General features: G+C 47.3%; 1 protein-coding gene across 2 annotated transcripts in view; it reads left to right on the top strand.

Annotated features, from left to right (window-relative positions):
- Positions 1-7,854: 7,854 nt before the first annotated feature.
- DTX1 (deltex E3 ubiquitin ligase 1) overlaps positions 7,855-27,894 on the top strand; it is a 166,783-nt gene continuing 146,743 nt past the window's right edge. Inside the window, exons 1-3 of one of the 2 annotated variants that reach the window (XM_063913321.1) lie at positions 7,855-8,366; positions 9,717-9,786; positions 22,049-22,777. In XM_063913321.1, coding sequence (XP_063769391.1) covers positions 22,522-22,777 — 256 coding nt within the window. In that variant the 5' untranslated portion in view covers positions 7,855-8,366; positions 9,717-9,786; positions 22,049-22,521. Of the gene's footprint in view, positions 8,367-9,716; positions 9,787-21,393; positions 21,701-22,048; positions 22,778-27,894 lie in introns of those variants that run through there. The other variant, XM_063913322.1, reaches the window with a different exon arrangement.

Genomic DNA, 27,894 nt, shown 5'->3' with positions numbered 1-27,894 from the left:
GTTGACCAGCATTCGGAAAACTTCTGGATGAAGTCCCCATTCTCCCGGGTGGAGGTCGTGCCTGCTGAGGAAGTCTGCTTCCCAGTTGTCCACTCCCGGAATGAATACTGCTGTCAGTGCTAACACATGATTCTCTGCCCATCGGAGAATCCTTGTGGCTTCTGCCATTGCCCTCCTGCTTCTTGTGCCGCCCTGTCTGTTTACATGGGCGACCGCCGTGATGTTGTCTGACTGGATCAGCACCGGCCGGTTCTGAAACAGGGGTCTTGCTTGACTTAGGGCATTGTAAATGGCCCTTAGCTCCAGAATATTTATGTGAAGTGAAATCTCCTGATTTGACCACAGTCCTTGGAAATTTCTTCCCTGTGTGACTGCCCCCCAGCCCCGAAGGCTGGCGTCCGTGGTCACCAGGACCCAGTCCTGTATTCCGAATCTGCGGCCCTCTAGTAGATGAGCCGTCTGCAGCCACCACAGCAGCGACACCCTGGTTCTTGCCGATAGGGTTATCCGCTGTTTTATCTGGAGATGGGACCCGGACCATTTGTCCAACAGGTCCCACTGGAAAGTCCTTGCGTGGAACCTTCCGAATGGAATTGCCTCGTACGAAGCTACCATCTTTCCCAGGACTCGTGTGCATTGATGTACCGACACCTGTCCCGGTTTTAGGATGTCTCTGACTAGAGATGACAACTCCTCGGCTTTTTCCACTGGAAGAAACACTCTTTTCTGGTCTGTGTCCAGAATCATTCCCAGGAACAGAAGACGTGTCGTCGGGACCAGCTGTGACTTTGGAATATTGAGAATCCAGCCGTGTTGTTGTAGCACTACCCGAGCAAGTGCTACCCCTACTATCAACTGTTCCTTGGACCTCGCCTTTATCAGGAGATCGTCCAAGTACGGGATAATTGAAACTCCTTTCTTGCGAAGGAGTATCATCATTTCGGCCATTACCTTGGTAAAGACCCTCGGTGCCGTGGATAACCCAAACGGCAGCGTCTGGAACTGATAGTGACAGTCCTGTACCACAAATCTGAGGTACTCCTGGTGAGGAGGGTAAATGGGGACATGTAGGTACGCATCCTTGATGTCCAGGGAGACCATGTAGTCCCCCTCCTCCAGGCTCGCAATAACCGCCCTGAGCGATTCCATCTTGAACTTGAACCTTTTCATATAAGTGTTCAAGGATTTTAAATTTAAGATGGGTCTCACCGAACCGTCCGGTTTCGGTACCACAAACATTGTGGAATAGTAACCCTTTCCTTGCTGAAGGAGGGGTACCTTGACAATCACTTGCTGTGAATACAGTTTTTGAATAGCCACCAACACTGCCTCCCTGGCAGAGGGAGTTGCCGGTAAGGCAGATTTTAGGAAACGGCGGGGGGGAGACGTCTCGAATTCCAGTCTGCACCCCTGAAGTACTACTTGAAGGACCCAGGGATCCACCTGTGAGAGAGCCCACTGTGTGCTGAAATTTTTGAGACGGGCCCCCACCATACCCGGGTCCGCCTGAGCAGCCCCAGCGTCATGCTGTGGACTTACCGGACGCAGGGGAGGACTTCTGCTCTTGGGAACTAGCTGTGTGTTGCAGCTTTTTTCCTCTACCTTTGCCTCTCGGCAGAAAGGATGAGCCTCTAGCCCTCTTGCTTTTCTGGGGCCGAAAGGACTGTACCTGATAATACGGTGCTTTCTTTTGCTGTGGGGCAGCCTGTGGCAAAAAGGTCGATTTCCCAGCAGTAGCTGTGGACACGAGGTCCGAAAGACCATCCCCAAACAGTTCCACCCCCTTATAGGGAAAAACCTCCATGTGCCGCTTTGAGTCGGCATCGCCAGCCCATTGCCGAGTCCATAACCCCCTTCTGGCGGCAATGGACATAGCGCTTATTCTTGATGCCAGCCGGCAAATATCCCTCTGTGCATCACGCATGTATAAGACTGCATCTTTTATATGCTCAATCGTCAGCAAAATATTGTCCCTATCCATGGTATCGATATTATCTGACAGGGAATCTGACCACGCAGCAGCAGCACTGCACATCCAAGCTGATGCAATCGCTGGTCGTAATATAATGCCCGTGTGTGTGTAAATAGCTTTTAGGGTAGCCTCCTGCTTTCTATCAGCAGGTTCCTTCAGGGTGGCCGTATCGGAGACGGTAGTGCCACCTTCTTTGATAAGCGTGTCAGCGCCTTATCTACCCTAGGGGGTGTTTCCCAACGTGACCTATCCTCTAACGGGAAAGGGTACGCTGCCAATAATCGTTTTGAAATTATCAATTTCTTATCAGGGGAAGTCCACGCTTCCTCACACACCTCATTTAATTCCTCAGATGCAGGAAAAACTACTGGTAGTTTTTTCTCACCAAACATAATACCCTTTTTTGTGGTACCTGGGGTATTATCAGAAATGCGTAAAACATTTTTCATTGCCTCAATCATGTAACGGGTGGACCTATTGGAGGGTACACTAGTCTCATCATCGTCGACACTGGAGTCGGTATCCGTGTCGACGTCTGTATCTGTCACCTGAGTTAGCGGGCGTTTTAAAGCCCCTGATGACATTTGAGACGCTGGAACAGGCACAAGCTGTGTAGCCGGCTGTCCTATGTCGTCAAACCTTTTGTGTAAGGAGTTGACACTTTCACGCAATTCCTTCCATAAGTCCAGCCACACAGGTGTCGACCCTGCAGGGGGTGACATCACATTCACAGGCATTTGCTCCGCCTCCACATCATTTTCCTCCTCATACATGTCGACACAGCAGTACCGACACACAGCAGACACACAGGGAATGCTCTTACAGAGGACAGGACCCCACAAAGCCCTTTGGGGAGACAGAGGGAGAGTATGCCAGCACACACCAGAGCGCTATATATCACAGGGATATCACCTATAGAAGTGTGTTTTCCCTTTATAGCTGCATAATATAGTTATACTGCGCCTAATTTGTGCCCCCCCTCTCTTTTTTTACCCTTTTCTGTATTGCAGGACTGCAGGGGAGAGCCAGGGAGCTTCCTTCCAGCGGAACTGTGAGGGAGAAATGGCGCCAGTGTGCTAAGGGAGATGGCTCCGCCCCTTTTTCGGCGGGCTTTCTCCCGCTAATGTAAAAGTTCTGGCAGGGGTTAAAAAGCACCTATATAGCCCCTGGGGCTATATATGGTGCCAGTTTGCCAGCCAAGGTGTTAGTATTGCTGCTCAGGGCGCCCCAGCGCCCTGCACCCATCAGTGACCGCAGTGTGTGGTGTGCATGAGGAGCAATGGCGCACAGCTGCAGTGCTGTGCGCTACCTTGGAGAAGACAGAAGTCTTCAGCCGCCGATTTTCTGGACCACCTTCTTGCTTCTGGCTCTGTAAGGGGGACGGCGGCGCGGCTCCGGGAACGGACGACGAGGTCGGGTCCTGTGTTCGATCCCTCTGGAGCTAATGGTGTCCAGTAGCCTAAGAAGCCCAAGCTACCACCACTTAGGTAGGTACGCTTCTTCTCCCCTTAGTCCCTCGATGCAGTGAGCCTGTTGCCAGCAGGTCTCACTGAAAATATAAACCTAAACTATACTTTCTTTCTAGGAGCTCAGGAGAGCCCCTAGTGTGCATCCAGCTCGGCCGGGCACAGAAATCTAACTGAGGCTTGGAGGAGGGTCATAGGGGGAGGAGCCAGTGCACACCAGGTAGTCCTAAATCTTTCTTAGAGTGCCCAGTCTCCTGCGGAGCCCGTCTATTGCCCATGGTCCTTACGGAGTTCCCAGCATCCACTAGGACGTTAGAGAAATTATCATTCAGACAAGCAGCTTTACTCCCAGAGGCAATACAGTAAATAAGGGTTTTATACTAAACTTTGGAGGCTGGGCAATCTTGTGTTATTGTAGCGTGGCTACTTTCTCACCTTTAAACTAAACAAACTATTGTGTAATTCGTACTTAGCGACCGTATTCTTACGCAATTTGCGTAAACACGCGACCGTGCTTACGCCGCGTGTGCAGTTCCGTACCTTGTCCGAGACACGTGTACAAAACCGTACGTCCGCAATAGCACAAATCATACAATTTCTATAAATGTGAGCAATATTAACTATAATTGCTCACTTAACACGCCACACAGTTTCTTTTCTGTATAAACCTTTATAACTAGGCCAGACTGCGTTTGTGTTTTACACTTACTTCCTTTGTTTATATTACGAATCTAGTAATCTGAATGTTATGGCAACAATGTGGGAGAGTATGCACAGGGTATGGGTGTACGCTTTTGATGTGTACGCATTTGGCGCCAAAAATAAATTCACAGATTTTAAATAGCTTTTTTTCTGCTTACCTTACGAGTTCTTACCAGCATCCCTACAAACCATACAGAGCAGACACCATCTAATCAGCAATTAAGTAGGGTTTTCAGTGTATCCACCGACCAAGAAAAGGATACGTAGGATACCTTCTGTCCACCCTTTTGCTGATAGATTATGTCTGCTTGTGACCTGTTAAGCAGTAAAAATGTGGAAAATCGGACGATGCCCCCAATTGATAATGTCGATTATCTTTACAGGAATAAAAGCTATACCTTAAACACACCGTCAATACACTTTAAACCTTTAGCCGCTGCGGCCGCTATACTTAGTTCACACTCTACGCACCTTTTACGTTATTTGCGGACAGAGTCCCGTACAGTGTACGGACTTTGCGTACACACACCGTGCTGACGATACAAAGTACTCTCAGCGCGTACACACCCAGAGATACACTTAAAACCTTCTACAGCAATGCAATGCAATAATAACAATAATAATACACTTTAAACCTTAGCAGGGCAATGAGCACACGACACCAATTGTGATTAACCGCTGGGTTCCGACACCACAGTGGATTATTTCTTAAAGGGGGTTTACAAAACAAATTATACACTACAATACAGACAATATATATAACAGAATAATGGCTACAGTCAATGTACATACGTGAGAATATTCGCGTGCGCTTCCTGGTCCAGTCCTCCATAATCAAATAGATAACGTTGTGAGTCTTGTGACTGGCCGCTCTGCAGCAGGCTTTATTTATACAAGTCTTCCAAAAGCAATACAATGGATACTGTAATCCCTTTGTCCATTGGACACAGGGATGCACCATTACAGTACAGGAGAGGTCATAGGTTGATTTGAAAAGATAGGCGATGTCTTTCTCAACTGCTCTTGTGGGTGGTCTCCTCTGAATTCCCGCCGCATACATATTATACAGTAAATACAGTTTATATCTATATTCTGCTTCTGCACATAATTATCCGCAGGAACATGCGATCTTCCGCAGACCAACACCGGAATGTTTCCCTTAAAATACCCTACAGCTGGAACCAAATACCACCTTATAACCTTAGTCTGTCCCCTCTTATCCTGTAAAGGTGAATCCCTTTGTTCTGCAACCATTTAAACAGCTATAACTTTCTGATGTGGTGCAAGGAGACTATGTGTACATTGTGCACTATTTGGATTAAATATGTAATGTGTTCTGATGGCCCTCCATGCGTACACAAACTCTGCCGTAAATACCCATACCACGCGCAGGACCGCGGGAGCGACCATACGCAAACTGCAGAACAAGTGCACGCACAGTGGGCATGTGTGTGCAGTTTATACGTGCTGTGTGTTCTTCAATATTTTTCGACTTTGACAAATGTTTTATGGCAATCGATAGAGCGCACATCATTAAGAACCATTAATGGGACCATGTTGTAAATTTTCTGGTTGATCCTTCTGGGAGAGGGCAGCCAGTTCAGCACAGCAGGGGGTGCGGAGGGCCAGGGTGACATGGTATAGAGGCATAACAGGGGCGTGGCCACATAAAGTAGGCAGCACAGTGGGCTTGGCAGTCATGGTGCATCATTGTGTCCACACTCCCACTATACAATGCTGATATTACAGGCACTGCACAGCGGGTGGCGGGGCTACGATGACGCAATTCATTGCAAATTGCATCATCAAGTCACCTCAGACCGCCCACTTGTGCTCTGCAAGTGGGTGTCCAAGGGGGGTTGCGGCACGGGTATGGCGCTGCTAGAGACTTGCGCACCTTTCTGGGCGTCTGGGGACTGGTACCCAATTTTCCGGAGCCTCACAGTCATTCTGGGAGAGTAGGCCAGTGTGCAGTAGTGAGATACTTACATTCGGCTCTGGAGAAGGCGGTGGCTGGCCCTTTTCTACATGACTTGTCTCTCTTCTTATGATACTCTGTACACCGGTGCGAGCGTCAGGACTCCAGGTGCATCAAAACGTATCGAAGAAGTGACCAGGGATAGAAATAACACAATCTGCACAGCACTTGTTTGGTCCCACCTGGAGCATAAGACATCCCGGGGTTTCCGTCTCCTTTAAATTGGTGAATATGACATCTGACCATTTATTCTTAGGTATGCTGTCTATGCTCCCTATTTTATTTTATTTTTTTTTGGAAATCATTGTGTTAAATAAATGAAGTGTTTTTTACCTGATGGGTGGACAGTCTATTAGTTGTTATCCAAATTCCAAGTTACGGGGGAAAGAAACCTCTATGTGCATATACACAGCCGGCTTACATGTAAGCAACATGTAAGCATTTATTTATCATCTAAATACGCGTGAATTTCCAGTGAAATTTTGGGGAACACATCTGGTGACTGCACTTAACATCTGCGTGGCACAACAATCCCCCTTTTGGAGCACTGGATGGTTCTTTTGTAAAAAAAAACAGACTGTTCTATTATACCCCTTTCAGACCGCCTGAGGTGGGTCGCACCCGAGAGCCTGACACAGGTGCTTCCTGTGTGTGACCCGTATCATATTGCCGGGTTGGTGACATCAGCGGTGACGCAGTGGGGGGTGGCGCTTACAGATCTACATGATCTCCAAGAGATCACATGATCTCCATGTGCCGCCTGTCCACACAGAGTGAACAAGAAACTGGTCACATCGACCCGGCTTCCCGTTCACACAGCAAAGTGAGCCGGCATACTTGTTGGATTATTCCAACTGGGCCCTTTAAGACCACACAGCAACATGGGTTATGCGCGCTCATGACCAATAACCCATGTTAAAAGCTGGCGGTCTGAAAGGGGTATTACACTGTTGTGTTGTTTTTTTGTTTCCATTTCATGTTTGGAGCTACGCATTGAATATATTGAATATAAGATCATGTAGGGAATTACTGTCTGATAAGTATACTGCTATTAATATTTTTTTTCAACATATATTGGAGCGCAATTGTTTACTGTATGTCAATTGTATAAAATGTTTGTATTGGGAGAGGTGGCCCTTATTATCTGATAACTTGCTGCTTTGATTAAATCAGCACCAAGGAGTCTAAACCACTGCATAAATTGTTAAAATATATAACATGTTGGTTACCTAAAATAAAATGTTACAGACTGAAGATAGTTGGCTTATAACCTCTGCCCTTGGCTCTCCAATGTGTCCACATCTGACCTACTGTGGAATGCAACAAGTTATATAATGGTAACATCCTAATACAGCAGCTTCCACGACTTACACACCAGGGTCAGCTCACTACACAGCAAGGCGTCCTTACTAGTCACATATACTGCAGCTACAACAAGGGGGTGTGTCTTGTCTCCTGAGGGCCTATTTATCATATAATATTTGCAGCATATCCCCAGAAAACACCCTGATTATATGTAGAGCCTGACCCATAGCCCCTCACTACAACACAATATGACACAATATAACGGGTGTAGTATGAAGAGAGACCACCCAATATAACTGCTATGCACTTATTTGTGACATTCATGTTATAAACTAGTTCATTGCTGCTAGGTCTCATCTATTCTAATGGCTGCAGTGCTGCCCAGCCCCCGGCTGTGTCACATGCCCGTATATAATAAGCCAGACACCAGTGGCACATTTATGTGCATATATATCTATAGCACAAATCTTCGTTGAAATAGAAATGATACCATCATGTGTCTCTATGTAAATCCTTACTCAGTACATGGGACTTCACACCCTAGTGGTGAATATTTCAACCTAAATAGTCATTTTCTAAAATCCCTTTTAGTTTGGAGCGTGTATCGCCATAATTTAATTGTAGTGTTAGCAATCATATTATTGAACCTGCTGACCCTCCCTCCTGTCCAGTTTTCTGGTATTTACAATTGGTATTTCTGTGTCCCTGGAGTAATTGCAGAGGCTGCACTGCTGAAGAGGAGCAGAGGCATCGGAAGAGGGATACAGAGCAGGACTGACACACAAACCGGGAGTCGGGACTGGAAGGACAGGAGGCAGCAGCACACACATACTGGCTGAGCAGAAGCAGCAGAGGGAGAAGCCACAGCACTGTACAGGTTGTCTGATGGAAAGACAGGAATAGAACAGAATTCACAAGAGTGGCACAGTCCCCAATAGACAAGGTAGGTAGAATATGGCTGGAGAAATAGGGTCGGATCTGTCTTCTGCAACCACAAACAGAAGAACCCCAAACACTGGCTTTTATATGCACCCCCTTCTCTGCACCTCTGCTGTACCTCCTTCTCTGCACCACTGCTTTAATCTGCACCCCCTTCCCTGTACCCATGATTATATCTGCACCTCTTTCCCTGCACCCAGTCTTTTTTCTGCACCCATTTTTTTTTATCTGCACCCCCTTCCTGCACCCTGGCATTTATCTGCACCCCCTTCTATGTACCCTGACATTTATCTGCACCCTGGCATTTATCTGCACCCCCTTCTATGTACCCTGGCATTTATCTGCATCCTGGTATTTATCTGCACCCCCCCCTTCCCTGCTGCATCTGTACCGACCATAACGCTGCAGCAGAATATACTGTAGCACTAGGTTGTAGGGTTATTGCTCCGGCAGTGGCACCTACCATGCACTGAAATCCTCCTCCTCCTCCTCCCTGCTGCTAATATCCAGCTTTTATACACTGGGGCACTTGCCCTGCTCCCCACACCCTCTGGAAGATGTTGCACTGAATCCCACCTGAACACCAGTACGGATCCTGCGGGAAGCACTGAGCTACATATGTCGGCTGACAGCACCACAACACACATGTCGACCGACCACCAAGAGCCACAGCCACATACCGCAAACAAATCCACCTGAGGCCACCCATCTCCATTCCCAGTAAGGGACATGATATACATATATCATCAGCCAAGGACCCTCGGGAAGCAGCGAGACCCGCACACTCAAATGAAACATGTGCCCCCACCATCTGAACAGCACACCAGGGAGGTCAGACCCCAAACGACCAACTATCCCCTAATGAATGCCTGATAGAAAAGAATGACTGTCAGCACCAGGGACCTGTATTGGAGATCCATCTACTAAAATGCTGCATAGATACTGCTGCAGATACTGTAATAAATCTGTGTATTAGAGCCGTGGGCTTCTCTTCCTGCATACATGGCCTTGGTGAGAGATTATAGGCTAATTCAATGTCTGTATCTGTTGCCGTGGGAGGAAACTGTATTTGTGTATTAGGAGGAGAATCAGCTTATGGTGTTCTGCTCATTTTACACTCATGTCGCCATAGATGCTATCCAGTTTCTGTATGTGTTTTATACTTAACACATGGGTTTTACTAAATAAAATGGTGTAATAGTATTTGTACATAAATATATAAGGATTATTGATTTAAACACTGTTATATGTTTAGTATGCCAGCATTGTACACATACTGAGCACTGCGGTGTGACAATGCATTTAACCTCACATATGAATACAGTACATAATTGTCTCAATCTGTCTTTTGTAGGAGTCTGCATATGCTGTTTTGGTAATATGGACACATGGCCTCAAGAGCTGACAGTTGACCATCGCAATTGGTGAATACAGGATTTCTGTATATTTAACAGAACACAACACAGAATGGAAGGGGGGGTTGGGCAGATTGTTCACATTTGGGAAATAGGGGCAGCAGCCAGTTAGGTTGGAGATGGGAGCTCCAGGCAGGAGGGGGTTAAAAGGCCAGAGGCAGGGGGGAGGCAGCATTCACCCAGGTAGCAGCGCCCTGCAGCATGTCTCTGGAGAACAAAGAGCTGGCCCAGAGTCACGTGTAGCCTGTAGTCTCAGCAGGCAGAGCAGATCACTTACTACAAGTTGTTCAAGGGGTCCCAGCAGCAGGAGCATGCAAGCATGGAGATCCAGCAGAAAGATGTAGCATGCCCTCCCAGCAACAGTAGCCCAGTCTCAGGACAGCAAAGAGCCAGGAGGTCCAGCAGAAAGCAAAATATCCCACAGAGTTTCCAGGAGGATGTGGGGGAAGTAGAGATGGACATCGATGGTCGATGTTTTACTTTTGATGGTATTGTTTTTACCATTCGATGGTGACCTTCCAATATTTGCCACCATCAAATGGTGATCATTCAATGGTGTTCCAATGGTGGATTATTCTTTTCAATTCCTAATAGTATGCCTCCCCTGGCTGCTGTGTCCTTATCAGTGAATCTTCCTGGGCTCGTTGGAGGCTGACTTTCTGCCTCACACATGAGCCAGCTCAATCCTCTTACTCCCTTCCCTCTCTAGGTTGCTGCTAGGGATGGACATCAGAACACGATGGTTTCAAACCATCAATGTTTTTTATTTGATGTTAGTGTTTTTACCATTTGATGGCAGCATTCTGATGTTTGTCGCCATCGAATGGTAAACATTTGATGGTTTTCTGATGGTTTTTCCGGGTCCTGCCCCCAGTCCCTTCTCCGGCCGGCCACGCTTCAGATGTTTTGCGCATGCGCAAACAGTTTTTTTTGCACATGCAAAAATCAAATTAATATTATTTTATATTGAAATTTTTTTGATGCGATGGTTAGGTACCATTGCATCGAAAGATTCAATGACGGAAGCCCAGCCATTTTTTGATGGTGGGCTTCCGATGTCCATCCCTAGTTGCTGCTAGGCAACAGTGCACATTGTTAGCTCTGATTGGCTCTTATTGACTCAGACAGCCAATCGGAGCACAGCTCTCACCCTGCTGCAGCAGCTAGTCACTCACACACAGCTAGTCTGATACACAGAGCTCAGGACATGCAGTGTGACTGATAACACACAATGGCCCTCATTCCGAGTTGTTTGCTCGCAAGCTGCTTTTAGCAGCATTGCACACGCTAAGCCGCCGCCTACTGGGAGTGAATCTTAGCTTATCAAAATTGCGAACGAAAGATTCTCAAAATTGCGAATAGAAATTTCTTAGCAGTTTCTGAGTAGCTCGAGACTTACTCTTCCAGTGCGATCAGTTCAGTGCTTGTCGTTCCTGGTTTGACGTCACAAACACACCCAGCGTTCGCCCAGACACTCCTCCGTTTCTCCAGCCACTCCCGCGTTTTTCCCAGAAACGGTAGCGTTTTTTCACACACTCCCATAAAACGGCCAGTTTCCGCCCAGAAACACCCACTTCCTGTCAATCACACTCCGATCTCCAGAACGAAGAAAAAACCTCGTAATGACGTGAGTAAAATACCAAACTTCATAGCAAATTTACTTGGCACAGTCGCAGTGTGAACATTGCGCATGCGCAATTAGCGGAAAATCGCTGCGATGCGAAGAAACTTACCGAGCGAACAACTCGGAATGACCACCAATGTGTGCACTCCCAGTGTTGCTGCAACTCCATATATATATATATATATATATATATATATATACACACTGCTCCATCAGCACTGGGAGTACCCTCTGTATATACTACTTCATCACTGGGCACTGTGTGCGTATCTTATATATGATATACACACACAATGCCTAGTGATGAAGTAGTATATACAGAGGGTACTCCCAGTGCTGGAACAGTATATATAGACCACAAGCAGCCTGCATTGTGAGCTAGTATCACTGAGCAGGTCGTCCCCATTGAAGAGTGTAGAGGAGTACTGGCCCCTCCCCCAATCACGCCTCTGATCCCATCCCAAATCCTGCCCTCAATCCCGCTTCCTGCCAACCGTGCTGCAGGGTTTTTGTGCATGCGCAAGTCATGTAAATAGTTTTCACCATCGAATACTTTTGATGTGATGGTTAGTAACCATCGCATCGAAAGCTTCAATGGTGGAAGCCTAGCCATCATATGATCAGATACAGCCCTAGGCATAGGCAAACCAGGCAATTGCCTAGGGCATTTGGGATGTATAGGGGAACAAGCATCTTAAGATTGAAATGATATGCGGCATGCCTATATTTTGTGTGTGACTGTGGCTGTATCTGCATACGAAATGCTATGTTACAGTGTATTCCTGGAAATCACTGTAACGTAGCATTTCGTATGCAGATACAGCCAGTCGCACACAGTATATAGGTATGCCACGTATCATTTTATTCAGCAGAAGCTGCTTGTGTGTCGTAGTCACATAGCAATGCAAATAAGACTGCAAAAAGGTGCCAGATGATAGCAGAACTGGCCCGGAAGCTGCTAGCTGACTCATGCCAGGCATCTCCTGCTGCGTGGCGTATTGAGGCAAGATGTATGAGGACACATCTGTATCCAAGCAGAGGCCACAGTGTTAGCGGCTGTGTGAGTGATGTGTTCGGGTGGGTTGGGTGCGCAATAATGTTCAGCATATGTGTGTAAGGGGCATTATTTGGATCATGTATAAATGCATTAATAATGTGCGGCGTATGTGTAAAGGGCATTATGTATGTCATTATGTGTATAAGGGCATTAATAGAGTGCAGAATATGTGTAAGGGACATTATGTGTATAAGGGCATTAATAAAGGTTGGTATAATGTGTAAGGCGCATTATGTTTACAAGAACATTCATATAGTGTGTCATATGTGTAAGGGGCATTACTGTGGTATTATGTGTATAAAGGCTTTACTAATGTGTGGCATCATGTGTATAAGGTGCTCTACTGTGTATACATTATGTATAGAAAGGGCACTACTGTGTGGTCTAATGTTTATGTATATATAATAATACAGAGCAATATGGTGTGATGTTATGTGAATAAGGAGCAATTCAGTGTGATGTAATGTGAATAAGGGGCACTACTGTAAGAAGTAACGTATATAAGGTAAAGTGGTACTACTGTGAATAAGGGACACTATTGCATGATATGATGATGTGAATAAAGTTGCACTACAGTGTGGCATAATGTAAATTGGGGGTAATGTGTGGCCATGCCCCTTCCCAGAAAGAACACGCTCCTTTTTGGGCTGCGCCGCCAAATGTGCGCACTGTTCCTATTTAAAATATAGGGGGTAGGGGCACCAAGATGAGAACTGCTATGGGTGAGGGGTGATGGTGCGGGGAAAAGGGTGCAGGGTCGGAGGCGGAACTAGCAGCGGTGCCTGGGGGCACCAGCCAAAATCTTGCCTTGGGCATCATATTTGTTAGGGCCAGCTCTGCATATGATGGTTGACTTCCGATGTCCATCCCTAGCGGGGAGAAAGTCATACCGAACAAAGACTTCCACAGAGAGGAGAGGCTGCAACAGCAGGAACTGAGTGGATTTCAGGCATCCGGCTGGAACAAAGAAGAGGAAGGGGAAATTTACAGCAGCAAGGAGGCAGAGGCACACAACAGCGAGACGCAGCGCGGAGCAGCAGCACTTTGTGGTCGATTTAATGGCTATATACGAAGGCATGCCCACGGACACAGAATCAGATGGTCCAGAAGCCAGGATAGAGGAGCCAGGTACATCGGGAGCAGCGTAACCATGCAGGTCCTTCTCTCAGAGCAGATGGCATTGGTCACAGTCCCATGGGAGAGCATCGCCAGCGGCAAGCAGCGGACATCACTTTTCACAGACAAGGGCTTACAGCAGGCAACGCCGAGTTTGTCGAGGGTGCAGCTGTTTCAGGCATGCGGAGAGGCAGGATCGGGAGCAGCGGTCCTACTGTAGTATCGTGGAGGCAGCGGGCAGCATCGTAGTCCATAGAGGTGTTGGATCAACAGCACAGCGCAACGGGACCGTCAGCATGTGTCGGCAGCTTTCGTCACGCCGAACAAAACACCGCAGGAGAGCAGCGCAAATCACAATCCATGCTACAACACGCTGCGGAGGTGTCACCACAAGAATCAGCCAAGATGCAGGGAGCCAAGGCAAGGACAGGAAGACACAGGCTACGCTAGGGTCAGCGATGCTCCAACGCTTCTCACGGACTGCGCAAAGCACGTCCAGATGCTAGGGACACCGCTGTGCGCTTCGCTCAGCACCAGGACTGCAGCAACCGAAAGAACCATTGCCAGCGGTGGCTCGTCGAGGAGGAGATGACATGCAGGAATGGTGAGAACATTGTCAATAATAGCAATTTGCATAATGTCATTGTTACGCCAGGAAATGTGCGAAATGTACAGAAAGTTAGCAATGCTGTTGTTAAATTTGCGGGGTTGCCTTGTAATAGCTACAAGGTGCAGCTGGGCTTAGAACTAGAGCAGGGCCCTGCGGAGTCAAATCAGGATGAGGCGCAGCCTTTGTGCAAGCGGGCACCCTGTGAGATGCGCTTTCGTGTCAGTAGCAGGCCATTTGCCTATACTAAAACTAACCAGAAAGGGGATAGAGAAAGGGGTTTTCAAAGATACAGGTTGAGTATCCCTTATCCAAAATTCAAAATCCGAAATTTTTGGGTCCCCTACTGAGATAATGACATATATATTATATATTATGTGTATATCTCAGTAGGGGAACCAAAAATGTGGAATTTTGAATTTTGAATAAGGGATACTCAACCTGTATATGTTCATTAATGGAGTCAGGTTTGAGGGAAAAGGAGAAGGCCAAACAAAAGGGAGGAACACAGTCAGACAGCTATAAAACAATTGAGCATTGGCTGAGCGGCATAATGGGTACCATTGCTTCCTCTCAGCACTGGAGTTGTAAGTTCAATTCCTGACCAAAGCTATATATGTGTGGAGTTTGTATGTTCTACCTGTGTTTGCCCGGTTTTCCTCTGAGTGACACTGTTTTTACCCGGAGGCAGGCATGAGCATGTTAAAATACACTGATTTCATATATCCCGTGTACAAGGAACACAGGGTAAAGGTGTGGTGAAAATATGACGAGGTTGACAGGGCAAAGGCAGTGGGCATAAAGCCCATTGACTTCGGCACTAGGGACTTAGGGGGTCATTCCGAGTTGATCGCTAGATAAAAATGTTTGCTGCGCAGCGATTAAGTGAAAATGCAGCACTTCTGCGCATGCGCGACGTACTTTCACAACGGCCGATGTATTTTTACACAAGGTCTAGCAAAGCATGAAGTGGGCGTTTCTGGGTGTCCACTGACCATTTTCAGGGAGTGTTCGAAAAAACGCAGGCGTGCTAGGAAAAACGCAGGCATGGCTGGGCGAACGCAGGGCGTGTTTGTGACGTCAAATCCGGAACTGAACAGTCTGAAGTGATCGCAAGCTAGGAGTAGGTCTGGAGCTACTCTGAAACTGCACAATTATTTTTTTGGGTAGTCGCACTGCGATCCTTTCGTTTGCACTTCTGCTAAGCTAAAATACACTCCCAGTGGGCGGCGGCTTAGCGTTTGCACGACTGCTAAAAACTGCTAGCGAGCGATCAACTAGGAATGACCCCCTTAGACGTCTGGCTCAAAGTGCAGGTGGCGTGCGTAGCATAAACGGGTGCAGCACAGCAAAAGATCCAGTGCAGGGAGGCCTGGCACGCAAAGCAGGAAATTAGATGCTGGGTTTTTAGTGATATGCGTGCATCTGCACCCAGTGCAAGTACAAGCACGCATGCACGTTCTGTGGCGCGAACCACGCCCTCAAAGAGTGCAACAGAGAAAGGGGTAGTCACCCGCAAAAGGGGCCCGCAGCAGCAGGGCCTGGGAAAAGTGAATAGCCCTGTGGATGTGGGCAGGGGCCTGGCAGGGCTGCCCCGGTATCCCAAGATTAAGGAAGCCAATTCGCTGCAGGTGGGGGAGGGGGGGGGGGGGCTTCAAGGATGGTTTTAGGATACCTATAACCAGAGAGGTCAAGCCTACCAGTAGCTCCAGTGACATAAGGTCCATAAAGAAGCAGCCGGGGGTGGTACGCGAGAAAATCGCTAAGGAGCTAGCGTTAGGCAGGACCATTCGCAGCCCCACCATTGCCAGGATGGGTAATTTCACCTTTGTGGTGGGAGGTCAGGCGCATCCAGCACCTGTCCTACCCCGAAGGGGCGTTGGTGACCGACGCGTTAGGTAAGGAAGAAGGAACTATGCTCGGGGCAGTACCAGACAGTTGATTCGGCTGTTAGGACGGTCCGAGCACAAGGGAGGGCTTGCAGGACAGTCTTATGCCCTGTTAGCCACTCAAGAGATACCCCCATCCTGGTGGGGGTTTTAACCTTTTTTCAAAAGCATGAGTTGAGCCTGCTTGTCCAGTTATCCACACGCAAAAGCATTTTTGTTTGAAGCTCAGAGATTGGGTTTCCTGTCCATCATACAGCAATTTTATGGCTGTCATTCAGGAAGCAGCCTTATCAGATACTCCTCTTGTGAGGTTTGCTAACCCCTTGGAAGAGGCAGAGTCTGGAAGCCAGGTATCAGGCTTTCTGAGCTGTCCCACATTACAGCTCCCCCCCTCTGGTGAAAAATAAACATCCGGTCAGGTGTAGTATGAGTGGCCGGCGAGCGGGATCCCGGCGGACAGCATACCGGCGCCGGGAACCAGACCGCCGGTTGCCGGAAGCCGGCAGCGGGGCGAGCGCAAATGAGCCCCTTGCGGGCTTGCTGCACTCGCCACGCTGCGGGCACGGTGGTGCGCTATGTGCGCTATTTATTCTCCCTCCAGTGGGGTCGTGGACCCCCAAGAGGGAGAATAGTTGTCGGTATGCCGGGTGTTGGGATTCCGGTGCCGGTATACTGAGCGCCGGGATCCCAACAGGCGGCATACTGAATACCACCCATCCTGTCTTTTTACAATCCAGCCAAGGGGAATTACAACTGTCCTCTATGTGAATTACAGCCTGGTATGCAGTTTAAGAAATGACATTTACAATATAGGTACTACATGCCAGTATATACACAATATCATATTTCAGGATCCAATCACGTTATGGATCCTGACATTGGGAGCCCTAAGGGCAAAGCTGGACATAGAGTCAGCCTTTAGGCTGCTTCCCTGCATCCGGAGAGCTTCAGTCTCATGGGACAAAGCTGCGGTAGATAATTTTTCAGGGGAAAATGTTTTGCCGATGGGCTGCGCCATTTCGTGTGCTGTCTTCGGAGCATTCAGCTCTTCCCTTCAGTGGTGCCAGCAGGTGCGCGCAGGATCAAGGGCCATAGCACACCACCTAGATGACTTCCTGGGGGCAGGGCCACCAGCTGCAGTACAGCGTGGCCAATTGTTGCGCGAACTGCAGGTTATGCTGGAGGTAGTAAGTGTGCCTATCGCGCCAGAGAAAACTGAGGGGCCAAGACAGTCTTAGCATACTGGGGAATCGAGAGCGACACGGAGAGGCGAGAGTGCGGGCTTCCCGCGGAAAAGGTGGAGAGGCTAGAAAGGGATGTAGATTACTGCGTCAGGGGAAGGAAGCTTATGCTAGGGGCAAATGCAATCAGTATTGGGGAGCATCAATTTTGCAGGCAGAGTGATCACCATGGGTGGGTGAGCAGGGGAAACACGGGGGGACAGCGGATCCCCCTGGCCCAACCATCGATGTGGGCAACCATCGATGTTTTTGTCTTGCGATTGCGGAAGGTTAAAAAGTTTTCTATAACTTTATGTCAGGTCGCCGGTCCAGCGGCCGGTAGCTAGCAGAGATAGGGCTGTGGAGCCTCCACTTTCTATGGTTCATAACCAGCGAGGTTTAATCGTTAATCCATAGAAGGGCAGGGTTTTATGCGGATGAAGGATGGAGGAACAGTAAATGCTGAGGGTTCACGACCATCCAGGTTTGCAGCCAGTAATGAGGGGTCATAAAGTGTATATCTATTTCTCTTTATGCATAGGACCGCGAGCTGGCGGTTTAGCAAAAGAGGTACAGAGGGACAGCGAATTCCGATGGCTCAAACTATCAAGGTTTTCACGAGAGCGAGGAGATCAGAAGCCTTTGCCAATCCATGTCTGTTGATGCTCTGGCCCGCAAGCTGACGAATTTAGCAAGGAAAGTAGGGAGGAGCAGTAAAACCGAGGGTCCAAAGCATCGATGTTGGCATACGATAGGAAGTTATGAAAGTTTTCTAACTGCTTTGAAGCGTTAGGCCACGGGCTGCTGGCAGTGGAGGTGCAGAGAGGCAGCTGTTTCCCAAAGGTTCGGAACCATTAATGTTTTCATTTAGCGTGCTACTGGTTTTGTTAGCAGAAGTTAACGGAAATGTAGCGGGAACCGACGGTGGGCAACCATCAATGTTTGCTTTCGATGTTTGGAGGATAGAAAGGTTTGCCTTTTTTAGCTATTTCACGTGAGTTTGGCCGGGCACGGGTATGGAGATAAGCTGCGGCACCATGAGATTATCACAACGGTTTCTTAGACAGGAATGGCGCAAGGTACGTCCAGAAGCAGCCAAGGTACCCGGTCAGGCTTGGCAGTTTTGTGACAGGGGAAGCACAGGCGGCTGGCAGAGATGCAGGCATCAGGGAGTGCCCAGCAGGGGCCAAAGCAGTCTGTCTGGCCATGGGGCTGGCCGGAAAAAAGGCGACATGACGGTGGCCCCCAACAGGCGGGCCAGGGGCATAAGGGCCCACAGGCTAGACAGCTTGTATGTCCAAGCCAGACAGAGGAACATCAGAGCCACGTGCCAACAAGCAAGGAGGGGACTGGCAGGGCGCCTGTGCAGCAGCGCAAGTTCAGTGCGAAGCAAACATCTGAACTGGCAGGTTTGGGGCCGGGGCAGTCAAGGTGCTCCCCCCCCCATCCTGGGTAGGGAAGTGGGACTGCCCCAGGCCCTTTATGACAAGGGAGGCATACAAGTCCGTAGGAGAGAGAGTGCAGCAGTCCCAATTAGTGGGAAGCGCTAGGCTGCATGCCAGGAGGGCCAGCAGCTTCTTGATCACTGATGGATAAGAGGTGAAAGGTGCCGGCTGGCAAGGTAGGTGGTACCTTGGTCAGTGGGGGGCACTGCGCAAGAGTAGCAGCCTGGCACAGGAGGTGCTGGAGGGCCAGGTAGTGTTTCAGTAGGTTGCAGGGTGGGGGCTTCGGCCCTCAGGCATGCCTGAGAACCTCGTTTGGCGGGAAGGAGCGGTGCGCAAGGCATGGGGAGTGGGGGGGAGCCTGCTGAGGTTGGCAGATTCACCATCCTTGAGGGGCCGCATGCCAGGCTCCAGCTGTCGACGGCGGGCCAGTCGACTGTGCATCAGGGGAGCGTGATCTGCGGGGGCTGGCTCCAGAGGAGGGGGCATAGCCGAGGGCCTACAGGCAGGCAGTGGCACGCCCCAGGTTGGTTGATCAATGAACGGTCATTGGCAGGTTTCCGCCTTGCCCACCATTTCTCTGTACTTACCCTGCAACTGGAAATAAGGTAACGTAAATAAAACTGTGGCCAATGATTCAATCCATATATTGCCTCTGAGTATGATTTCGAGTTATTAGAGTTGGTTTAGCGGGAACGCAGCTGAGCGCCCTCTCCCCCTTAAGGGAGCGCAGGCTGCCAAAATGGCGGCCAGAGCGGCATAGGGGGGAGGGGCAGCGGGCGGCCCGTGGGCCAACGGCAGGAAGGAAGGGGGTTGGGCAGGCATGCCCGGCCTCCCGTTCACACTTGGGAAGTAGGGGCAGCAGCCAGTTAGGCTGGAGATGGGAGGTCCAGGCAGGAGGGGGTTAAAAGGCCAGAGGCAGGGGGGAGGCAGTATTCACCCAGGTTGCAGCGCCATACAGCATAACCCCACCCACCCTTTTATGCCTGGCGGCAAGTGCCATTGTCATCCTGTAATTGTGTAATATGTATCGTTTTAATTGTTTCTTATCTTTTCATAAAAATTAAATAAAAATAATATAAAAAAAGTGGAAAAATAGTGGTTACAGAGAATTAAAGTATAAAGAAAAATGGGATCATGTATGAATACATTGGTATGGTCAATTGGTGAATGTAATGTGGTTGTCAATAAAGGTTTGTTTTATTGTTTATGCAATTTTGTCACAGTTGATATGATAATGTATGTAGCAGGGCAGAGGGAAGAAGCGGTGCGCAAGGCATGGGGAGTGGGGGGAGCCAGCTGAGGTGGGCAGATTCACCATCCTTGAGGGGCCACAAGCCAGGCTCCAGCTGTCGATGGCGGGCCAGTCGGCTGTGCATCAGGAGAGCGCGATCTGCGGGGGCTGGCTCCAGAGGAGGGGGCGTAGCCGAGTGCCTAAATGTGGGCGGTGGCACGCCCCAGGTTGGTTGATCAATGAACGGTCATTGGCAGGTTCCCGCCTTGCCCACCGTTTCTCTGTCCTTACCCTGCAACTGGAAATAAGGTAACGTAAATAAAACTGTGGCCAATGAGTCAATCCCATATATTGCCTCTGAGTATGATTTCGGGTTATTAGAGTTGGTTTATCGGGAACGCAGCTGAGCGCCCTCTCCCCCTTATGGCTGTAGTGCTGTATGATGGAAAGACAGGAATAGAACAGAATTCACAAGAGTGGCACAGTCCCAAATAGAGAAGGTAGGTAGAATATGGCTGGAGAAATAGGGTCAGATCTGTCTTCTGCAACCACAAACAGAAGAACCCCATCACTGGCTTTTATATGCACCCCCTTCTCTGCACCTCTGCCTTAATCTGTACCCAGGGGCATAGCCAAAACTTTGTGGGCCTCATAGCAACATTTTGAAGGGGCCCCCGTCCCAATGCTTTTAGAGAGTTGTTAATTTTATGCCCTATAATAGTGCCCTAGTTAATTTTCTGAACCATAGTAGTGCCTTATTTAATGTTATGCCCCATAGTAGTGCCCTAGATCCTTTTATGAATCGCAGTAGTGCTTAAGTTCACCCTATGTCACATTTCAGAGCTGCCAGTACACATTATGCCGCATAGTACCCCCAATTCACATTATGATATATAGTGCTCCCAGTTCATATTGTGGCTCATTGCAGAGCCCCGGTTCATATTATATAACCTTAAAATGCCCTCTAGCTCATTTTATGCCCCACTACAATGAGCATATCCAGGAGCATACCTAGATATATTGCAGGCTCCAAGGAAAAAGTTTGAGGACCCCTACGTACCACCCAATGGTGAAAAATGTATATAACACATGTAACTTTGACAGGGAAAGTGGCCCCTCTCAGCTCTGGGCCCCATAGCAGCTGCACTGCCTGCACCTATGGTAGCTACACCCTTGACTGTACCTCATTCTCTGCACCACTGCTTTAATCTGCACCCCTTTCCCTGTACCTTTGATTATATCTGCACCTCTTTCCCTGCACCCAGTCTTTTTTCTGCACCCAGTTCTTTATCTGCACCCTGGCATTTATCTGCCCCCCCCTTCTATGTACCCTGGCATTTATCTGTATCCTGGTATTGATCAGCACCCATGTCGACCAACCACCAAGAGCCACAGCCACATACCGCAAACAAATCCACCTGAGGCCACCCATCTCCGTTCCCAGTGAGGGACATGATATACATATATCATCAGCTGAGGACCCTCGGGAAGCAGCGAGACCCGCACACTCAAATGAAACATGTGCCCCCACCATCTGAACAGCACACCAGGGAGGTCAGACCCCAAACGACCAACTATCCCCTAATGAATGCCTGATAGAAAAGAATGACTGTCAGCACCAGGGACCTGTATTGGAGATCCATCTACTAAAATGCTGCATAGATACTGCTGCAGATACTGTAATAAATCTGTGTATTAGAGCCGTGGGCTTCCCTTCCTGCATACATGGCCTTGGTGAGAGATTATAGGCTAATTCAATGTCTGTATCTGTTGCCGTGGGAGGAAACTGTATTTGTGTATTAGGAGGAGAATCAGCTTATGGTGTTCTGCTCATTTTACACTCATGTCGCCATAGATACTATCCAGTTTCTGTATGTGTTTTATACTTAACACATGGGTTTTACTAAATAAAATGGTGTAATAGTATTTGTACATACAGTAAATATACAAGGATTATTGATTTAAACACTGTTATATGTTTAGTATGCCAGCATTGTACACATACTGAGCACTGCGGTGTGACAATGCATTTAACCTCACATATGAATACAGTATATAATTGTCTCAATCTGTCTTTTTTAGGAGTCTGCATATGCTGTTTTGGTAATATGGACACATGGCCTCAAGAGCTGACAGTTGACCATTGCACTTGGTGAATACAGGATTTCTGTATGTTTAACAGAACACAACACAGAATGACATTGAACAGGAAGGGCTGCATGAGGGACAAACCAACCCTTTTATTCTTGTGTACTTTTATGGGCCCTGTATTTGGCGTGAGGGTACCTTTTCCTGCGACAGTTTAGCATCTGCTTATAGAGCGAAGACCCTGCTGTAAATAACAACATTACGCTTATTGTTTTAAATTAGTAGTCAGCATTTGTCAAAGTCAACCATGAAGACCAACTTCGAACATTTCCTTTGAGCATTGCCCCCATGCTAGTGCACCCTTTAACTCTCCATGTACATTTTTTCCCCACTCAATTACCTGCCTGCTCGCCACTGGGGCTGAAGATTCTAGTTCCTGTCTTCTCCTTCTTTTTCTACGTCTTGCCATGTCACGTCCAGGCATCTTGCAATCAGTAAGTGGTCAGAATTTTGGAGGTCAAGGGGCTCCTCCAAGAGTTGTGGTCTGGGAGTGGTTAAATGAGCATGGACGTTGGAGACCATATACTGCAACAGTGTGCCATCATATTGAGAGTGCTCTACGAGAAGATGGCCGTGGAAGAGTGGCATTAGGGCAGGTGGACACACAACTAACACCATATGTTATCGATCTACAGACCATGCATCAATATCGTCAGGACACAGGTAATGGGAGAGATATTTAACAACTAGGCATTATTAAATTCTAGCATTATTTAATTCCAAGAGCTTTTATTTTTTAAATACGTTTTAAAACAAATATGGGAGTATACAATCAATATTGTTTTCAACTACAGAACTGTCCAGGTGACTGTATAAACATCAATTTACCAATAGTCTTCCTGAATATTCAGTAACAGGCCATCAGTGGCATCACTATGACGATCCGGGGTTGCAGCACACCCCAAGTGTCACCATCGGAGGGGTTGACACCAAAATAGCAGTGCAGTGGTGATGGATAACACGCGTATGCATGAAAAGCTGGGGATGCTTAGCGGCTCCTGGAGCACTGGCCAAGTCCCCAGCCTCATGAGAATGGGGTTGTCACAGTGTGTCATACACCTGGGAGAGTGGTATCGCGTGACACCAACACTAGTGATGCTACTGGAGTCCATGCTTTTTAAACTTGTCAAAGGCCTCCTGAAATGTCTTATTTTGTTCTTCTGAACAGTGGAACAGTTGATAGCACAGATATAAAGTGCTAACTGATACCCCTTTCACACAGAGTTTTTTACCCAGTAATTTGCCAGGTCAACCCTGTGTTGAAAAGGTCAGCCCGGGTTGAAAATCTCGGGACTTAGACCCTGGTTTTTCACCAGGGTCAAAGACCTGGCAATTTCAACCCGGGTTGACCTTTTCACACAGGAGAAATACCCGGGTTGATCGGCAAATTACCGGATAGAACTGCTTCACTCGGTGTATTGCTCTTCTGTGTGAAAGGGGGTGTATGGCTGAGACCGACAAAAAGACTCGGCACTCAAATGCTGGGTAAAAGCTTTGATTTAGGGGGCGTTTTCTGTGTGAAAGTGGTATGAATAAAACAATGAGCATTTCTGGAACAGATGGCTTATTTGATGTATAGATAGTTCGTAATGTAGAGTTAAATTATAAAATGTTACTTTATGGGGACCAAAGGGCTTCCAAAACACTAGGGTGCCCACTTATATAAAAAAAAAGAAAAAAATTGTGACTATTGTTTTTGGGGATTAGCCACAAATATTAAGTATCCCCTGAATGTATTACTGAGAGACTGCACCAGATATCTTCGATACGTGCTGCGATCCCTCAATTCCTACCGGTAGCCGCAGCCCCCATGGGAACCTGTGAGGAATGCGATGCTGCCAGATTTATCAATTTCCAGAATGTGAAGCAGCTACCGCCATCTTCAGAAGTAGTTCTGGAGGAACTCGGCAGAAGCCCCGGCAGCACTTGGAGCACATCACAGGGATGGGCTCCTTTGTGGAACCCCTGTACCTGTGGGTGCTGCATTCACCCAATATAATCACATTTTGCAATGCCATGCTGGGCGCTAATATCGCTCCCAGATTACATTGCAAATGTGATTAATAATGGGCCCCTAGGTAATTTCAAGAATGCTTCTTAAACTCTGTTCTACTGCCTAATGTGGTATATAATTCTTTTTTATTAGAGTGATAAACAATTCGCACCCTAAGCATCTCTATTTGGAGAGATTATGCTACATGTTAAAACTCATCTGTTTACATGTAAATTGCATGCAAATAAGGAAATATTGCAATTGATGTACTGTTTTTAACTATTTTTAAAATATAATGGAAATACTGCATTATATACCTTGTGCACGGTTATCCCAGTACATTTACAATTGTGACTTGCTATTAGGTTGGATGCAATTTGGGTTATAAAGTAAAAGTGATCAACAAATGTTTCACTAACATTACATCTGGTGGGATCATATTTCATAGTTTCAGTGTTATCCAGAGGCGTAGCCAGTACTTTCAGGGCCCCATAGCAACATTTTGAAGGGGCCCCTTTCCCAATGCTTCTAGAGAGACACTTCTCTGCAGCAGTTGCTAATTTTATGCCCCATAATAGTGTCCTAGTTAATTTTCAAAACCATAGTAGTGCCTTATTCAATGCTATGCCCCACAGTAGTGCCCTGCTTCACATAATGTCACATTGTAGGGCTGCCAGTATTATACCACACTATAGTGGCTCCACTTCATTTTGTGGCACATTACAGTTCCCCAGTTCATATTATGTAATATTATGCCCTCCTGTTCATTTTACATCACATTACAATGAGCAGGTCCAGGGATATAACTAGACATATTGTAGGCCCCAAGGCAAAAGTCTGTAAGGCCCCTATTTGACACCCAATGGTGAAAACTGTATATAATACAGGTAACTGTGACAGGGAAGGTGGGCCCCAAAGCAGCTGCACTCCCTGCACCTATGGTAGCTACGCCCTTGGTGTTATTCAATAATTAACACCCACCACTGTATTTTTTAAGGTTGACAGCTGCATGCCAAACATCTCTCTATGCATGTCAACTTTGTATTTTGTTTGGTGATAACAAAAACAAACAAACAAACAAACAAACAAACAAACAATCAAACAAAAAACATGATTTGAGTCAATATGAATAGGCGTTTATTTACTAAACAGTGGATTTTCCAAAACAGGGATGTCGAGGAGGGGGGAAGGGGCATGCATAGTATTTTTTTTTAACATTTTGGGGAGAGGGCATGGCCACACCTGGATTTGGCGATGCCCCCGGTACCTTGGCTCTTGTTGGCTCCCGACAGCCCCGTTCAAATTCCTCGATTTTTGCAGATTTTGTCTGCCAGATTTAAGAGAGCAATACTATTTCCTACAAAACAAACCTGATTTTGCATTTAGTATTATTGCCATTTCAAATAGGACATTAAAAAAACTGGCAAAAACCGTGGGTTTTGAAAATCCATTACTTAGTAAATATATTCCATAGGGCCTAATTCAGATCTGATCGCAGCAGCAAATTTGTTAGCTAATGGCCAAAACCATGTGCACTGCAGGTGGGACAGATATAACATGTGCAGAGAGAGTTAGATTTGGGTGGGGTGTGTTCAAACTGAAATCTAAATTGCAGTGTAAAAATAAAGCAGCCAATATTTATCCTGCACAGAAACAATATAACCCACCCAAATCTAACTCTCTCTGCACATGTTATATCTGCCTCCCCTGCAGTGCACATGGTTTTGCCCATTAGCTAAAACATTTGCTGCTGCGATCAGATCTGAATTACCCCCATAGTCTTACAGCATTTACAAGTATATATGTAATCTGTTCTAGAAGGGGCTACTGATTTTTGAGTTGGGAGAAAAGCACAAAAAAACAAAACAAAGAAAGTAACTTTACATCTGGAACAAACCATGTTGCAATGGAAGGGCTGCAACTACATTTTTAGCAAACAGAGTAGATATTGGCTGCAAGTAGGGAGGCCAATCCCAGTCCGTTTTTTCAATCCTGGGTATCGGGATTAAAAAAAATCTCAATCCCTGGATTGAATTGTCCTGCTTCAATTTATGTATGTGGGGGAGGGGCCAGGGGGGTTTCAAGTTCAAAATAAAATAAAAATAACCTACTCACTAATAAGTAGTGGGGTCCCCAAGGTCCAGAGGTAGCGGCAGGCAGTGTGAGTTCCTTACTGCCTGGCTAGAGAAGACAGCGCCTGACCCGAGTGCTCAGCACTGCCTGAGGGAGAGAGGCTGCCAGGAGAGTAGAAGGCGAGTCTGCCAGGCTACAAAAGACAGTGTCTCAGCCGAGTGCTCAGCGCTGCCCGGGGGAGAGAGAGTGCCAAGGAGGAGGGAGGCGGGGAACTGCACATGCGCAGTGTAATCCCATGGATCCCGGGATTGGAAGCACTAATCCCGGGATTCAAATCCCGGCGTTTTAGGGCCAGAATCTCGGGATCCCGCCGGTCCTGGGATTGTCCCTTTCCCCCAGCTATGATAGCTGTTTCTATCCAATATCACACCCAGTGCGAACAGAAAAGAATGCAGATACACAGGAAGGTGGATGGGTGGGTGGGCCACTCAAACAGGTCTCCAGCGGCGGCAGGCAGTGTGACAACACAGCAGTCAGCAGATGTCGGGGGCTAGCGGGCTCCCAGTGTGATTGCATGGCTGGTCTGCCCCTAGAAATGGCCCTGCTGGCTGCTTATGCATTTTGCCAACAAATGCTGGGTATCTTTATATTTACGCTACAGTTTAGATTTGAGTTTGGACACATCCCTTTAAAATCTAAATATCTTTGCACATGTTTAGTGATGTCCCTCGGTGGGCTATCCAACGATGGTACCATTGATAGATAACCTCAATGGTATAAAACCATCTGTTAGGGAACCATCGATGGTTTCACCCACTGATGGTCATCCCTGTTTTACTATGGAATGGGCTGCAGATCAGTCAGTGACTAGGGATGGGGCTTAACATGTGTTAGGGGTGGAGCTATTCTCCGTGTCCCAACATATTGTAGGTGAAAAAAGAACAGTATTGGGTTGTTCTTTACCATCGATGGCGGGAAACTATCTGTTTCTCCCACATCTATGGCAAAAGTATTCAACATCGGCCATAGACCATCAATGATTTTTAATAATCGATGGGCGATGGCCATCCCTATACATGTTTACATCTGTCCCACCAGCAGTGCAACGTGGTTTTGTCAGGGTACAAGTTTACTTGGTTTTTGCTTTGATCCCAACTCACTATCAGCAACAAAATGTTTAAATATGTCTTTCATATGTAGCTAGATGGACAGTGTTTTCCGCCAATCAGACGTTTTATTCTCTGCTGGGCTTTCCATGGTGTCCTTTTGCCAGCAGACAAAAAGACTGGAGAATACAGAAAAACATGTTTCCAGTACAATTTATACCCTTAATTTAGTTATGATATTTTCCAGAAAGCTTTACTTATATATTTGAGAATTTATAAGTATTACCTTTATGTAGGGCAACATATAGTCTTAACCTACTTTTATATTGTTTGCTCCACGTGATGGGGAGGCAGATGTGGCCGGTGCGGGTACCATATTGTGATGTAGAAAGCATATGCAGGTAATAATATTTGCACACCAGTGAAATCTATATCAGTAAAACTAGTCAATGGTCATGCATTTATCATGTACCAGTGTATGCTACATTGAGACATCAAGGGAAAGCATGCAACACATGATACCGCACTGTAACACAATACAACCATTGAACCACAAAGGCCTCCTGCAGCCAATTCTCCTGTCCAGGGACTCTTTAAACTGGTTGGCC

Source organism: Pseudophryne corroboree, chromosome 1, assembly GCF_028390025.1.
Source record: "Pseudophryne corroboree isolate aPseCor3 chromosome 1, aPseCor3.hap2, whole genome shotgun sequence".
In the NCBI taxonomy this organism is placed as follows: Eukaryota; Metazoa; Chordata; class Amphibia; order Anura; family Myobatrachidae; genus Pseudophryne; species Pseudophryne corroboree.
The sequence above is the reverse complement of the archived record's forward strand: the minus strand, read 5'-3'. Positions and strand labels throughout refer to the sequence as shown.